The sequence below is a fragment of the Streptopelia decaocto genome, assembly GCF_964273445.1.
Source record: "Streptopelia decaocto genome assembly, chromosome: 7".
NCBI classification, from domain to species: domain Eukaryota; kingdom Metazoa; phylum Chordata; class Aves; order Columbiformes; family Columbidae; genus Streptopelia; species Streptopelia decaocto.
In genome coordinates this window covers 38,599,453-38,616,408 of record NC_138661.1, presented here as the reverse complement: position 1 = coordinate 38,616,408, position 16,956 = coordinate 38,599,453, and the positions used below count along the sequence as shown (strand labels likewise).

Sequence of the window (16,956 nt, the reverse complement as noted above, 5' to 3'; positions counted from 1 at the left end):
AGTGTAACTCTTCTTGCTTTATTTTGGCCACTGATGAGCTTGCCTTCTGCACGTCATGGCTGCCAGGGTTGTGATAACTTCTTCAAATCATGCACTGTTCTTGCTGGGTATTGTTACATGTGATAAGCCCCAAACTCTTAGACTAATTCAGCTCAGAAAGTTCAAAGATGTGAGTGAATATGTATTTTCCCCCAAATGGGATTTCATGATTTTGCAGGTGTGGAAATAAAACACACTCATTTCTAGGAAAGCAAATAATATTCTATAAATAGTCCAGTCAAGAAAACAAAAACATTTTTTCTGCTTCTTAACTCCACAGTCATGCTGCTAGAATTTACAGGATTAACTTTGTGTAAATAGTTTCTCTTTCATTTGTGGGATCTGGAACAGGTCACTACAAGTATTTTATGTGCATAGTTTTAGCAGGAGAACTGTGTTGGTTAGTGAAGATTGCTCGTATGAATCACCTGGGATTACTCCTGGTTCTTGTGTGGCTGAGCCAGTTTGCATAATTAGGAGAAAGCTGCGTGACGAAGCCACTGGGCTTTGGAACCTCTCTGGGTTTTGATCAAAAGCCCATTGAAGCCAGACCAGTCTGGCTCTAGTCGTCGGGCTAAGGCAGAAGTAGCAACTGAACAAGATAAGGCAATTTTGGAAGCTGTTAAATCTCTCTTTGAGTCCTCTGTGTCTCACGCCTAAGAGTGGGAATGTAGGCTGCACATGCAGTGACCCACAGACATAAGGCTGTTTTGATTTCAGAAGCAATGCAGCCACTTAGAGGTGATTTTTCCATTGGTGTGTAGTCTCAGCTGCATTTAGGATATTTGTGAAAATAGAGTTATGATGACTCTGGAGCCAGGCCATTTTGAAAAATGTTTTGGTCACTAGAGTAGGCCATTAAATGGAAGGAATGAGTTATGCTGATGAACTCCTCAGAGCCTCTATAGCATGACTGCAGGTCATCTCTTGGGGCTAAACCTGCAAGACATGAGGAAAGCTTGGAGGGCTCAGGTACCTGAGGTGGTCTTGACTTGAAATACCCGGGCTGTTGAGAATGAGCTTGCGTGTGGTGCCGCCACCCTTTCTGTGTTATCCAGCCTGTTGTTTTGTTCTTTCACTTTTCTTGGCTACTGTGTGTTTGACCTACATCTGGCTGCTAGGACGCGTCTTTGAGAAGAGGTTTTTCAGCATGTGCCTCTTAAGCTGCCAAGGCCTGACTGTGAAAGCCATGTCTCTAGGAGACATATTGTTCCTAGTGGAGAGGTAAAATGCTGTGGGATTTATCACCTTACTATGAAGTTAACATCTCTGCTTGTAAGAAACCATCAGGATTATGTATTTCTGAAATAAACAGATTTAACCTTAAAAAGAGAGGAGTGCAGGTGAGCCACGGATGGGAGAACAGGTGGGTTTGAAAGAGTGATTCAGTGCTCCCCAAGTCGGTGTGGGGGGCCCGAGGAGTGGGTTGCTCCAGCAGTTCCCTCAAGGCTTGTCAGGAGGAAGGGGTATGGGAACCCCTGGGGAAGCGCCAGGGGATGGTACATGGGGAAATGGTGGAACCCGGCAGATTGGTTTCCCCCAGGGTGCAAATCATCAGCTCCCAGGCAAGGGGAGGGGTGGCTGGGAAGTTGTAGTTGAACTTGAACATCTTTGCTGGCAAACCTCCTCACACTTTTCTCCGTATGGCCCATACTCCCACCTGAAAAAGAATAGGCTGCATCAGCGAAAGGATTTTTGTGAAGCACAAGAATAGTTTAGATGCAAGTACTGGACACAAGGTCATAGGAAATGAGTATATTTTATCTAATTCACTGCACCTATCTGTATGTTGATGTGAGCAATCCTGGGAGTTCTCTGGTAATCATGTGAAAAAGGGTTTATAGGATCAAGTCCTCAGGGCTTAGTCTTGTAAGATGCCAAGCTGTCTAACCCAGACAAGGAAAGAACCCGAGCTTGGTCTTTAAGAACATGAGCGATCTTTTTGTAATTAATGGGACTTGTCATATGCTTAAAATTGAATCCACATGTAAAGTACTGGGTTGGACCAGACTTGCAGGTTTGGTACTCAGCATCCTGCAGGACAGAGCCCAATAAAGTCATTGGGCTACTAAATCAACCGTGTAGTAGAATTTGCACACTCTTTTATGGAAGAAAAAGTTAACAAAAAGTAGGAGAGATATTATGGAATATCATTATATTCAAAATATGATTTTAAAAAAACTTCTATTCAATTTTATTGTTCTCCTGACACACAGCAAATGAAATTGTTTTGTAGTTCTGAAATATTATAAAACTTATACCAGGTGAAATTTTTCTGCTGTGTAATATAAATGAATGAGCAATAAATGTTAATATGAAGTCTAGTTTGAAATCTTACAAGCCAAGCTTTACAGATTTACTGAGAGTAGAACAGAGACCGTGATGGCTTCTCCTCCCACATCCCCATACCTCCCACCACTGTCCTTGGTGGAAGTCCTCAGTCTGTCATTCCCATTCTCTGGAGGAAATGTTTTACAGCCTGATAGCTGTTTTGTACCTGCGAGATATTATGTAAGTTTTTACTAGATTACAATACATTTAAATATTCCCTGCATTTTGCATTTGTTTACCTAATAGTTTATCACAGGTATTTTATGCTTTAGGATTGTGGCACCATTGATGTTTGCCATGGTGTCCATTCCCAATAGTAAACTCTCTGGGGGAAAGAGAGTCAATGTAATGTACATTTTGAGGGGAACTAAGAATGGAATTTGTGGATGTGGTTTTTCTGTGCAATGTCCTCCCGACCGGAGATCTCACTTAGGATGCACTTAGAGCATGGTTCCCCTTAAACAAACAAGGTAGTTTAGGGTTGGTACCTTAGTTGTGGTAGCTAGGTACAGTTCTGTTTAAAGCCTACAGTGAGTAGCAATTTCCATCAGCTAAAACTATGGTTCCTGATGTAGAAGAAAAGATGAGAACTTTACTCCTTTTGATGGAAATGATGCACTTCTAAATGCCTTGGGAAGTGTGGGGTTGATGTCTTAGGAACACATATGTTCATGATTAATATCATATACGTATCATACAGAGCTGTAGTGAAAATCCCTTTGTTATTGGCCTAAAATAAGCAGCATTGCATGATGGGAATAAAAGGAACCTTTTCAAAGCTGGCTCAGACAGCGTGCTAAAATTACATTTAAACACTTCCAGCAAGTAACTTATTTCTTTGTGTTTTTGAGAGATGGTGAATGCTTTTATCTTCTCATGATTTATTTGGTGCAATGTCTATGACACAGTTACAGATATGTGCTACTCTAACAAAGTGAGGTTCATACTTGCAGGAATTTCTGGAGTGATGCTGTATTTGTAAATGATGCTGTGGCTACATCTGCCATGTAATGCTCATTGCCTGGGCAAGGTAGCAGCACGGCAGGAGAACTGGAAACACAGAGGCTGCATCTGTGAGCAGTGCTGTAGACCAGGACAGTATCTGCAAACAAAGACACTATTAACTAAATAGAAAGGAGTCAAGATTAAGTGCTTTGTGTCTCTGAAGCTGCTACACCAGGATTTGCACTATAAATATACTTACAGTATATTCTTCCAGGGAGCTTTCTGTTAATATCTGAATGGGCAGAGTAAAAAAATTAACCTCTGTCTCCTGAAGATGATGCCCTAGATACATCTGAACCCTCAGCAAGTGCTGCAGATGGAACCAGAGTGCATCCAACTTTTTTGTTTTGCCTTTCAATCCTGAATCTTAATTAGTTCCCTACTGCTTTAGTACATGCACAACATTTTAATAGTCATAAGGACTTACTCCAATCCACGTTGCCATTTCCACAATTCACTCTTTCATACCAGTAGCAATTCTCTTCCTCCCCCTAACCCCGATTTAGGAATAGCGTAAAGAAAACTAAATAGCCAAGCATGTAGCTGTAGATTGATGAGGTTGTCACACCATTGTCTTCACCATTTTCTTCCGACCTGCACTGTGCTCTAATAGATGGATGATTGCTGGGGGAGGGAGAGAGTTACCAAATCCCACAGCCAGATGTTCAGGGGTGGACAGAGCGACCTTCTCAAGGAGCCCAGAGGAGTATAACTGTGTCCTTCTGAGGGAGAAGGACACTCAGGTGCCTCCGGCTGCCCGTGTTTATCTCTCTTTTCAAAATGAGCACAAATGGGCTCAGCATGGCTGCAAGGATGGATGTTTCTCAGTGCATCGGGGGAGATGACCAGTCATCCGTCTCTTCACTGTGGAGTCTGCCTGCAGCCATCAATCTTGTAGCCCAGCACGGCAGCTTCTTTGGCTTAGTTTGGCTCAATGTTGGATGAACAAAGGGAAATGAAAGCTGAACGGGGGAAAGGAGAAAAGAACAACTATTCTCTATTTCACTTTGTTTTCTCCTTGCATGGCTCTCTCTCCCTCTTCCCCATTATCATCTATCTTCACTGTGTTTTGTAAGGTGTTGAAAGGGCCCAGAATGTACATTTTCAGGATCTAGGATTTTACAATGTTTCTCTGTTAGCAGAGAAGAGAAAACAGGCAGAAATTGGAAAGGCAAAATTCAAGGCCCAGGGCTTCCATTTTTCAGACTTTTCTGTAGCAGTTTTCAGAACAAGCCTGACAGTGCTAGGTTAATGGTTGGACTTGATGAACTTGAAGGTCTTTTCCAGCCAAAATGATTCGATGATTCCGTGATTCTATGATAGTTTAGCTGCAGCAGGTGAGGAGAGGGAACATGATGGCTTTCCTCCATCTTGCCGTTTTTCTCCCTTGTTCTTCCTGATTCCTTCCTCAATGCCACTTCAGTGTTTTTAAGTGTGTACTTCATCCCTCTCTTCCTGTTCTATTCAAAAAGCAATCAACAGAGCCACATGATGGGGCTTTCTGGAGAAAGGTATGTACTGATGTCCCGAGCTGTGATGGCAGCTCCGGTCAGCAATCGCAAGCTCATTTGAGCCAAGCCTGTGGGACATGGCATCGCTGGGGCTGTGCAGGCTTTGCACCATCTGCCAGAGCTCATCCAGCACCTGTGGGTCCTGCTGCAAAACTGGAGGTCATGCCAGTACCTTTTTTGCAGTTGGTATGCAGCCCGTCAGAATAAAAACCATTCAGATATGTCTGCTTGTATGCTTAGCACTGAATTAACTGATTTTAGCACTGAACTCAGATGGGCCAGTTTTGCCTGATGAAATACTCAGGTTTGATGTACTTTGAGCCAGGCTGGAAGGAAAAGAGGTGTGTGAATTCACTACCTGCTGGACTCCCACAGCTAGGGTCTGCTTTCTTCCACGGTGAGTTGTAATGTGGTTGCTTATTCTGGTTTCCCCTGAAATCTTGCCAGTGGATATCACAGCAGAACACGTTTGGTTTATTTTGTAGAAGGCTTATTTAGAGATAGCATTGCTCCCCTTAGCACTGCCTCACTGAAGTGTTTGACTGACATTTAAAACCCATGTGATTGCATTTACTTTTTAATTTTCCTGGTTGACCTCAGTGATCTAAGTGTCAGGTCTGAAAGAGACAGGCTTCCCTGCAGAACTGTGGTAGGAGATTTCTCTCTCCCACTCTACCGTGAGCAAAGAACTGAGATCTCGGCATACACGAAGCATATTAGGAGATTCAAGGCCCAAATAAGCACTGAGACAGAGCAAGGGAACTCTACAAAACCAGATATGGGACAGAGAGATGTGTCTGAGGAATCTTTACCTGCTTTCAACCCAAATGTGCCATCTGGAGTGAACAGACATGCCAAGATGGGGAAAATTTATACCGTCATGGTTTAAAGGGCCGCTTTGCAATTTGGGCTGAGGTTTGGTGGTGGTTTTGTCTTTTTTTTTTTTCCACACCCCCTCTCCCCCAAACTTAAAGCATAAGGAAAGCATTTCCTCAAGGAAAACATTTGTTTAGTGAAAACCAGTTTTTTCTCCCCCCCACCTCGCATGCTGAGTGGGGATATTCATGGAATACTTTCGTATTTTCTTTACAAAATAAATAGCATCCTTTTCCAACCTGTGCATTTAATTGTGCCCATTTTGAAAGAACGGTCGTATTTACTGCTGCTACCCATTTTCCCTCCCTACAAATTTTGAAAAAGACAAATCTTGTTCATGTTGTCATGAGACAGCCTACCCCAGATGGCACATCTGTGTCTCGGGATGCCCTCTGGCCGGCCTGTTGGCAGGCATTCCCGTGGCTTTGAAGGTCACCTTGTTTACACCTTGCCTTTTTCCCCCTCCCTATTCAGAGTCTTGCTGAGCCTGCAGGCTGGAGCTTCACCATCTGCATTTTCTCTGGTGCCATTAATCTTCCTGTTTACCATTCTGTTATTAATTCTAGAGTTCACCTTTTTCTCTAAATGCTTTATAGGCCTCTTGGAATTTCTTGCCTTTTTGTGGCAAGAGATCTGAGCATCTCAATAGATGATTTGCTTTGTTCTTTCCTGTTTCTGAAAGGATACCTACTAGCATCTCATGCCATTTTTCTGTTACAAGCCTTCCTTCTTATAACATTTTTCAATGATATAGGTTCATCTGTCAGATGCATCTTACAGTATGAGTAAATATTATCCTCATCACTTAGAATTTGTGAATTGGCCACTGAAATCTGGTATCTGTGGAAATAGTCTTGCTTTTTCAGTGTTTTCCTTGGTGGAGAAAAATGTGTTTAAACCTGTTTTTGTGAGAATGTGTAAGAACACCTTGCATTTTTGGTGCATTTCATTTGAACGCCTCAATGCCTATGAATATTAAACAAGTCCTACCATATCCCAGAGGATAGATGAAGGCTATCTCCATTTGACAGATGATGGAAAAGCAGAGGGTACCTTTGTTAGAGTTTGGCCCAAGATCACATGGTGAGACAGTAGTGATGCCAAGCACAGCATCTAGGATGTTTTAGGTGTCCCATCCTAAAATCATTGCCACTTTGTTGTGGCCTTCCTGTTCTTCAGTGGTTTATGCAGGTTTGGTATTTACTGAGCCAGGGATGCTGAACCAGCTCTGCGTGGCATGGCTGACTTCTTCAGACACCGTACCACGCGAATGTGGCCGTCCTGCTTCTCAGGCCTGCAGATGAGAGCTTTGCAGACCAGAGATATAGAATCAGAATCGGGACACCTGTTAATCTGGCTGGGCAGTGCTGATAAGTCTGCTGCACCCATGCTAATGCCTTCAGAGCTGACTGGGTGTCTCTGCTGCTCCCCTGCACTTTGGGTTTTAGAAGAGCATCTTTAGTGGAGTTGCAGCATCATGTGGGTGTGTAGAGCCAGGCAGAGCTGAGCGCTGCACTCAACCAAATAACCCCCCTCAGTCCAGGGCATGAGAAAGTGCAGAGCAGGCTTCCAAGAATCATTGCAGGACTCAGATTGGCTTTGGCAGGTTTATCAGCTCTGGCTTAGTGCCGGCTCTGCTAGGCCTGGACTGAATTAATTGGGATGCTTGCGCACTGCAGTTGAGAGATAACTGCATTACAGAGATTTATCTGTTACTAAAGGTATCCCCTCCACCGTCCTCGATAAGGAAGAGGAGAAGCTATGCAGAATCTCACAGAATTTTCAGCAAGGTTATGGTATGGCTGGTTTTGTGCATGGTTTATCTACGAGTTTGCATTCAGTATGAGCGGTTTTATTCAGTGCTGTCACATATAGAAGTAGTATGTTTGATTGCAGAGGAGGTCCGCTCCCTGTTACCATTTGCAGAGGGTGCAGTGTGGTGGTGACTGGCACAGCTGTGTGGTGTGGGTGGCTGGTGGCTGATACCTGCCCGCTTACTGGGCAATAATCACATTCTTTTTCTTCTGATGGGTCAAAGGGCCCATCCATTTCTGTGCATGTATCTATATGACCACTTGCAGATAGGTAGGCTAAGTTATTATCTTCCTCCAAACAGGCCAGAAGCTCTGTTAGAATGATGCAAAGCCCAAAGGAATAGACTTTGCACTCAGAAATTTTCTCCAAATTGTAGCAGTTACCCAGCCTCTGTCCCTTGATACTGCCTACAATGTTGGCTGATGCTGCAAAAGTCTCGATGCAGTGTGAGCTCATCTAGAACGCAAATGCAAGAGTGACCAGAACACAAATGAGTGCTAGAATAATGTTATTGAATTGAGATGTTCCTTTATGATTTAAGCCCTGAGGATAGTTACCTGGCCCAGCATTTAGCCTGATATTGTAATTTGGCAGTCTTTGAGAAGCAGGTAGAGTATATTATATGTGACAATGATTTATATCTGTGCTGAGAAATAAATCCGTAAAGAACTTCCAAGAGAACTGACAGGAGAGCTATTTTTTTTATTGAGAGATTTTATAGAGGCATTTTAGTGTGCCAAAGAAATACAGCTGCTTGTAAAGTCCACATTTTGATGACGGGTTAAACTAAACAATGCTTAACCTTATGTTTGAGGGCCTCTCCTGTTTTCTGCAGCCTTATTTCTCCCTCCTGTTGTGTTGTAGCCTCCAGGGATGTATTTTAGCTAGGGACTTATAGAAGCTTTCCATTGGATCATAGTCTCCAAAGCTGTCCTCTGGTTTTTCTGCTGTTTACACCCAGGCTGAAGAGTGAAACTGTGCAGCCCCCCACCTCATAGCTTCCTCTACCTTCTTCCCTCTCTTCACTTTCCCTGCCCGCCCCGTCTCCAGCCCCACCATGAGACTCGCAGCTTTGCAGGGATTTTTTGCTAGGGATTTTTCAGTCTCCCATCGCTCCCTGGAGCAGACCTCACTCGTGCCTAAAATCTGTAACAAGTGTTTACCGTGATTCATTTGGGAGCTTTACAGGATTCCATGGCTGCAGCCTGAAGAGGAGTTTCCACTTAATGGCAGATAGTCCTCTGGACTATGCTTTCCACACAAAACGGTGTGTTTCTGAGGAAACACTCTCCTCTTTTCAAGTACTCTTGTTTCTAAAGCTGGTTTATCATTCTCCTTCACTGGATTCTTGTTCTCACCGCCACCCTGTTTACCCTGAGAGTGCAGTAATATACATGAGGTTTGAGGGTGGAATTGGCAGGGGAAACGAAGAGTTATTGGAGTAGTCTTACAATCTCCAGTATAGCCATGGCTTTATTGTGTCTGGCTTGGATTAAAAATAGAGTGAATTTGATCTTTGCTAGTCCCCAGGGCCATTTGTTTGGCTTTATGGACTCATTGTGAGAGTCTGTGTTATCCGTAGCCCAGTCCCCAGGGAGGCCCAGGACTGGGCTGACAGAAGCTCCCGTGGGTCAGAATTGGAGAGCATGGGAAGCGTAGAACTGGCACTGACAAGTTTGCTGCAGATGGGTGCTGAATTGCAGTAGTGTTGGGAGGACAGGCTGGGATAGCAGAGACCGTGGAAGGTCAAGATTAAAGCATAACAGCAATAACGTGATCATCTGCCCTAGGATAGCAGTAGATGGTGCAGGGAAAGAAGGGTTTTGAAGATCCAGATCTGCAGGAGGAGTGAAGATCCGTGCTGCACTGTGCTGGTGGAGGTGTGCTTGTGAAAAAAGAGCCCTGCCTTTAGTATACCTGATGCTGGTGCTGGTCACTGCTGTGAATGCATACATTCCAAGGATGGTAAGAAATCACTGTACGGGCCATGAACATAACAAGCAAGCAAGTAAACCAGCTAAGGAGAGTGGGTGTATGCGCACAGAAAGGCTACAAAACCCAGCTATTCACGTAAGGCATTGTCTCCTCGTTCTTTCTTAAGGGATTGCACCCCCCTGCCCCCACCCTTTGCACTCTAACGCTATATTTGTGCCTTGGAGATGGGGAGATGAGCGTATGATGGATGGATGGATGCTGCTTGTCTGGGTTTTTCACCACCATTTCCCCTGGGGCACTCTGTCTGCTGGCAGAGAGCACCATCCCAAAAGATGGTATCTTTTGCAAACTCGACAGCTAACAGACAGCTTCTCTCTCTGCATATTTCCCCAAAGAAGAGCAGGCTTAATCTGGTTTTTATATGGCATATTTCATTATAATCTTTTTGACTTCCCATGTTCCCAATACGCCATAATAAATAAAACGCTGGGGGTGGGAACAGCAGAGATGCTGAGGCTTCACACTCTTGTGACACTGATAGATTCTCATTTTAAACTGTCATGGGATTTAATTGCTTGCTGAGCCACTGCACTGCACTTTCAGACACATCCTGCCACATCCTCTTAATGAGCTTAGTGGCTGCATTTGCTCAGCAGTAGTTCTGTTTGCTGTGAATTAGGTGGCTTTTTTAGACCACCTATATGATTTTAAAGAGGTAGTGGTTATTAAGATAACATCCACGGATTTATCCATCTTAAACAGCACTTCATGGACTCTTAATATATAGTTTCCTCTGGCACTTATTATGTTCCAAGAAACCAGCACCAAGAAACAGAAATGCAAGAATCTGTGTGCAAAGTCAGTGTTTGTCTAAGAGGGTTTTTGGAAGCCGGATTGCTTTGGTTTGCATAGTAGCTGTCTCTGGCGTGATAGATCATGCTGGAACTCACCCAATAAGTATCTCTGTTCCCAATTAGAACTGGAAATGGAGCTGCTTACGAGTGCACAGAGATGATGGCTTGGGTGGCAGCTGCTACTGTGGAGATGGAAATGATCCATTGTAAAACAAATACATTGCACTGTATAGAAAAAGGGATGGTTGTTTTTAATTTATGTCTCAAAGAGACACAGAAACGTTGCTTAGCTCCCAATGCATTGTAAACCAAATGTAGCATATTTAAGGACAGGAATTTGCAGCTATTTTGGTGAATCAAAATTTGAAAAACCCCACCATTTGGTAGGATTTGTGAAAATGTGCTTCCTTGGAAGGCAGCAGTTCAATAGAAAACAGATACAGGAATGATGCTGGTGTGGGTGCTCGTTCAGATTCTACTACTGTGGTCTTAGGACCTTAAAAAATAGAGAGGTTGCTGCACTGAGCTGGTAAGCGGAAGTAACCACGTTAATGTAATCACTATGAAAGGGACCCTGCCAAGTTAAGAAACATAAATTTTAATTATATGCATACACACATCACATATTTGAATTATAACACATGCACAATATTTAGCTGTGACACCAATAACACTGTGGTTTATTAAAACAGGAAGAATTCTCAAATAATATTTTATTTGTCATTGATGATTTTTGTTGATTTGACAAGTCCGTTTTGTCCGGTTCTGACTATTTTGTGTATCTCCTACACTAACCAGGTGCTGTTGCATTTGCAATACTAATCAAAAGGAAATTTATCTTCACACCTTCTTAAAATTTTTATATAAAAGAGTAAGCTTTTAGTTATAGTGCTATTACTTTTAATGAAGATTATGTTCTCTGAAATTGCAATGTCTGAAGAAGAGCTTGTGATACAAACTAGGAGTTACAACAGAAAGAATTTAGAACAATTAGTGGGTAGCACATGTTATTACCTATATTTAAAAAGGATTTGGATGTGATTCAAGGATTTAAAGACTCATAAATTCTACATGAACATTTGAGAAATTGATTGAAACGGTAATTAGGTATAAGCAGTAAAGCATCGGGGAAATGATATAGGAGGTTCTAACTGACTAGTTTGTTGGTTTTTTTCCCCTACTGAGGAAAAGCACATCTTGCTACTTTCTCAAAATTCTTTGCATGTTGTGTAAAGGACTAATAGATAAGGGGTTGACAATTTACTTAGACTTTCTGAAGACATTTGGTATGGCATAGGCCTCCAAACAGAACCAAAGCATTGTCTTAGATGAAAACTTTTAGAATTAAAGACGAAACAAAGAAAAAAATGAAAGAAAGAACTTTCGTTACAGGAAAAGGCTAATGGCTGGTTCACCAAGGTTTGTTGTTTGGTCCAAAGTTGTGTAATACAGTAATGAACAAGCTGGAGAGCGGGAGTACCTTGTAAACTACAAAGATCTGCATGTGGTACAAAGTTATTTAGAGCCCTCGTGGCCAGGGAGGTCTGTGTGTGCCTCCTCGGGGAAATCTGGATGTGCTTGGTGAATGGGTGGTGGGATGGATGTTTTAATTTGTCACATATTTGTTAGAAGTATTGCTTACGGGAAGTTCTTGTTCCTGTTACAAGGTTCCTAATTCTGCTTAGTATGCAGCTTGGACGCTGCAGGACACTGCCTGAGGGGCAATATAAAGAATACTGTAATACTTTTGTTTAAATGGGGGATGTGGCCTCATCTGGAAATATCAGGTGCAGTATTGGTCTGTTTTGGTAAGGTTGTTGAAGAATCAGAGGAAGTTTAGAGCGGTCTGACAGGAAAAAGCCATATGGAAAACTTCCCACAGCAGAGTAACAAAAAATATTGTGACTGTTTATCTTCGAAAGGAGAGGAATAAAAAGGAATGACAAAAAAAGTTTGGTCAGGAACTTTTGTTTTCCCTGTCTCATAGCAAGAATGAGTGGGGAAGCAATAAAGCAAAGTGCTCGTTTCAAACCACAGTTCAACATTGAACTCACTCAATTGCGAAAACATTGAGGGCAAAAATGTATCAAAATTCAGAAGAGGCTGGGCTATTCTCTGCATTTCCAGAAGAGCCAGAATTAGGATAACTGCAAGTGATACTGCGTGTATCCCTCAGGACTGACCTGTTAGAGATCAGGATGACATGTAGGATTAGGGTAGATGATTTTCCTTGCATTTCTTTCCCGATAGACACTCATACCTTCTTCTGCAGCACCTGATGTGACTGCATAGTATAGCACAACAAATGTCAAAGCAAACAGAAGAAGCTGCGGGGTCACAACTTAATTTCTCAAGCCTAGAAGACTCTCTCTGGCCTTGCTGGAAGCTTCTGACATTGGCTGGTGCCTTCATCAGCAGGACGGTGGGTGGAATGGATCCCGCTTTGCTTCCGTACAGCAGTTCCCGTGGTCCGGGGGAGGCCTTGATTTTTCACCAGAAAACTACATTTCGGGCATTGAGTTGGCTTCACGTTTTTTTTTAGGGTAGAGGCATAAGAGAAAAAATGTACCTTTCTATTTTTTGTGGGAAAATCCTGGGGAGTTAAATAGGAAAGAGTGAATTACAGGTTTAGTGAAATGGATTTAATGATCTCTGGTAGCATTTAACAATTTCTCCAGGTTAACTGAACCATTGTTTAGATTTTTGGAGACTTTTTTTCTCTGAGGATTCAAAAAGTGGTTTGGAAACCTAATTTCCTGTCTTCTTTACTGTATCCTTTACAGACTAGCCAGCTTCCAGGAAGGACTGAATTCGTTACAAAGAATGAATTAATTACTAAGAAGTTGTCTTTGGACCTTTGTAGGTTTTTAAACTGTAAATTTTACATTCCAGATAAGATAGCATGTGCCGTTTCTCACTTTCTAGAGCTACTTTGGAACAAAAATGGACTCCTAGAAGCTACTGGTGGAGAAGAAAATGAAGGAGTTGACTAGTAGTAAGCTTAGTGGGCAGATAGGAGACAGCTGCCCTGAGTTTCTTTTTGATGGATTTCCTGCTCACTAACTTAACTTTTTGGTGACTCAACCTCCCCATCGGTAAACTGGGAATAAAAGTATTATCTCACGCCGCCTTGTCAGTGGGATGCTAAATTAAAAAATTAAAAAACGCTCTGAGAGTTTTGGCTGAAAAGTCTCCCTGAGTGTTGCTGGTGAGAAGTAGCAGCACCACAAAAAACAAACATGCCTATCAAAGACAGCTGCTGGTTTTTGACCTTAGAGCCTACCTTTCCCTCTGACTTAATGCTCAATATCTCTGAACAAACAGGAAGCAGTTCTACTTTAATATGCATTCTACTTATCCTTCACCCCTTCCTTGCTCATTCTTTTTCTCTAGTGCATTTGTTTGCTGAGTGTGCCGGTATCCAGAGACAGGCACAGCTTGTCACAGTGAAGACATGTTTGTCTCCGATGCCCTTGAGCTTCCTTGAAGCATCTTCTCTTGCTGAATGTATGATGACCCCTTGGGTTTTGCAGTCCCACAAGGTTCCAAATACAAAGCAAATGCCCTTTTGCACCTAAGCACAGGACTTTGAAACCAAGCCAAGCCCACAGCCAGAGATGATTATGGAGGTTCCTTAGTGACTTTAGATTCAAGCGTCGGGATTTGCACATAAATCAAGTCTAAAATGCCTTATTTCAATTGAAATGTCTAGGTTTAGCATCCAGAGGAACTAGGAGTTCATACAGGGAAATTAAATCTGTATGATTCTCTTTTGACTTCTCGGTCTTTTCTAAAGGTCAAGTAAGGGAGAAGTTGGGGAAGGCGGCATAAAGTGGTGGGTGTGCAGAGCTTAATGCTGGAAACAGGGGATTGATTCGATAGACCTCCTTGTGGTGGGAAGGAGGATCAATTCACCGTTGACCCCATCCCATTGTGTGGGTTGTCCTGGGGGGGTTTCCTTAGAAAATCCCAGTGGTTTGGGTTTTCTGCATGGTTTGTACTCAGCCTTTCCCTCCATGAATAGAATAGATTTTGCTGGAATCTTTGCTGGATTTTCTGTGGTTATTGGCTGAGCAATGCTCTCTCACTTCAGAAGACTTGAGCAAGCATGTTGTGGAAGCACTGATCAGGGACCCTGAATCATTTGCTGGCTTAGAGTTTTTCATATATGGAACAAACATATTCCTGGGACGCAATTGCCCCCAAGAAACAGATTATACTTTACTGTCCCAGGTGGGAATGTTCATTCATTATTTGGATTGCAGGAGTGATTTGGGGCTTTATAAACGCATGAATTTCTGCCCTGCAGAGTTTATAACTCCGATAGAAAAGGCCGGGAGCTTCAGGCAGTCTGGGAAACACAACACAGTCCTAAAGGATGAGAAGCGGACAGAGCTATGACATAAGAACACCAGATGCTGATTTGTGAGCGTTGGTCCTGTACATTATTACTTTATAAATCTGTTAGCCTAGAGGAAGGAATTCATTTTAGAAGGGAAGGAGTGCTTGAGAAATCCACACCTGGCATTGTCAGGTAAAGAGGTGTTCAGGATGTCTCCCTACCATAGGGCTGCTCTGAATGAACTGCTGCACAAGTGAGGCAGAGGCCAGGATCTACAGGGAAAACAAAATTCTTAGGTGTATTTTAACTTCTTGCTAAAATTAACATGTGTTTGCCTGCCTGCTGCACAGCCCTGTAATCTAGTGGCAGCTTTCGGAAAGGGAGTAAGGCTTTGTTTCTTCTGGTGCACGGCAAGCTGCATCGAGCTTCTCTTAACCGCCCCCCATCTCTGGAGCCCTGTGCCCTAGGCCTGGCGTCCCCAAGCCTTTGGCTCTTCCTGCAGTGACTGGAGGTTGTCCTCTTCCGTGGGCTGGGTTCTGTACTCACGGCTGTGCTGGCTGGTGATTCTTCATTGGTGTAGGCCATGCACAAAAGTATTGAAAAGATACCAGGTTTTCAGTAAGATAGACATGAATCCTAGGTGGAGATCCTTAGCAGTTAAAAGAAGAACTTGAAGAACTCTCAGAGACAAGCTTGAAAGTCTGTCAGTCTTCTGCTTGTTGTCTTTGTCCTTCTGCTTATTAGCTGTCTGGGGGAGACACCTACAGTCACCTTGTTTTGTTTTTCAGAAGTTGATCTGCCTCTTAAAAAAGATGGGTTCACATCAGAAAGTACAACTCTGGAAGCTTTGCTGCGTGGAGAGGGAATAGAGAAAAAAATGGACACTAAAGAGGAAGACACTATACAAGAAATCCAGGTAAAGGAGAAATCCATGCCCTGACAGCAGGGCTGGATTTTACAACTAGTCTCTAAGCCTAGCAGATTTTGTCCTGTGGTAGAACAGTGCATCTGTTGATAGGTGTGTCATTCTACTGTCAAAATGTTATCAAACCATTGTGCTACACTGTGATGCTCAAAATGAACTTGGGATCTCACACACTTCTCCTGTCACAAGAATCTCAGTCTTTTGGCTGTGTTCTGCATGGCTCCTGTGCTGGAATTTGTTTTGCAGCACTGTGAAATGATTACGCATAAAACTGACAAGCAGAGATGGGTCCCAACTCCCAACCATAAACTGAATTTTAGTGTCTCATATTTAAAGTGAATTTGGACATGGATTTGAATTTGGATCCACAGCTTCTGCCTGTAAACAAAAATGTATTGTTGCCTTGTGTGCTTTTGTTTGGTGCCGTTTTGTGGTTTTTTATTTGTTTGTTTGTTTGTTTTTTTGCCAAGAAGGCTTCAGGAAGCAAACAAGCAAAATAAATAATTAAAATTATTCTAATCTTAAGTATCTCAGTTATTATTAGTGATGCATGTAGGAAAAATATTGCCTCCTCAAACTATTTATTGCTTGAAAGTTATTTGTCAAGTTTCCATTTCATCCCTTAACAATTAAAAGTAGAAACATATTTCTGGGTCTGTTATAGAAGGAATTCAGCTAACATAAAAAGTTCTTATACAAGGGCACATCGCTTTATAAAGACATCTCCCATTGCTAGGAAAGTGGGCCTCTCCTGAGGGAGCAGCACTAAATCTTTGGTGATGCTAAAACACTATTGTGCTATGAGTCTATTAGTGATTTTTAGTGAAAGCCATTGGCAGTGTGTCAAACTTGGTAATTTTGGCTGAGAAATAACATGTTGTATCTATTCCTAAAATTAGTAAAGATCTGAGTGGGCAGCCCCCTGTCAAATGAAATAAGAGTGTGGGCATCAAGTCTATAGTACTTGGAGCTCAGTCCTACTGGTCTATTTGCTAGAAATTTCATCCTTCTAAGTAAAGCAAAATTAGCTCTCCAGTTCCCACTTACTCAGGTAAAGGAGCACCAACAAAGAGGAAGCTTCCCCTGCTCATGGAGTGGGGAAAAGCTTGGCATGAGGTCCCCTCTGTCCTTCTTCAGTGCTATATCTGGGTCTATTAAGCTGAGAGCCCTAAAGCTCTGTTGATGCCTGCTTCTGACGTCCCAAGCAGTCGCGGTGCAGCATCCTTATGAGATCCACAAGTACCTTTGGATGTTGCTGTGTGATCTGATGTCCCAAATTATCCCCAGCAGCAGTTCAAGGAGAGAGACTTCAGAGATGGTGGA

The 16,956-nt window shown here is 42.7% G+C and overlaps 1 protein-coding gene across 14 annotated transcripts in view; it reads left to right on the top strand.

Moving 5' to 3' along the window:
* DPF3 (double PHD fingers 3) overlaps positions 1-16,956 on the top strand; it is a 163,300-nt gene that overhangs the window by 84,137 nt on the left and 62,207 nt on the right. For all 14 annotated transcript variants that reach the window (XR_014184580.1, XR_014184581.1, XR_014184582.1 and 11 more), the window contains exon 4: positions 15,497-15,624. Coding sequence is in view for 7 of the 14 variants with exons in the window: in XM_082057997.1 (XP_081914123.1) it covers positions 15,497-15,624 (128 nt within the window). In the remaining 7 variants the exon portion in view is untranslated. The remainder of the gene's footprint in view (positions 1-15,496; positions 15,625-16,956) is intronic.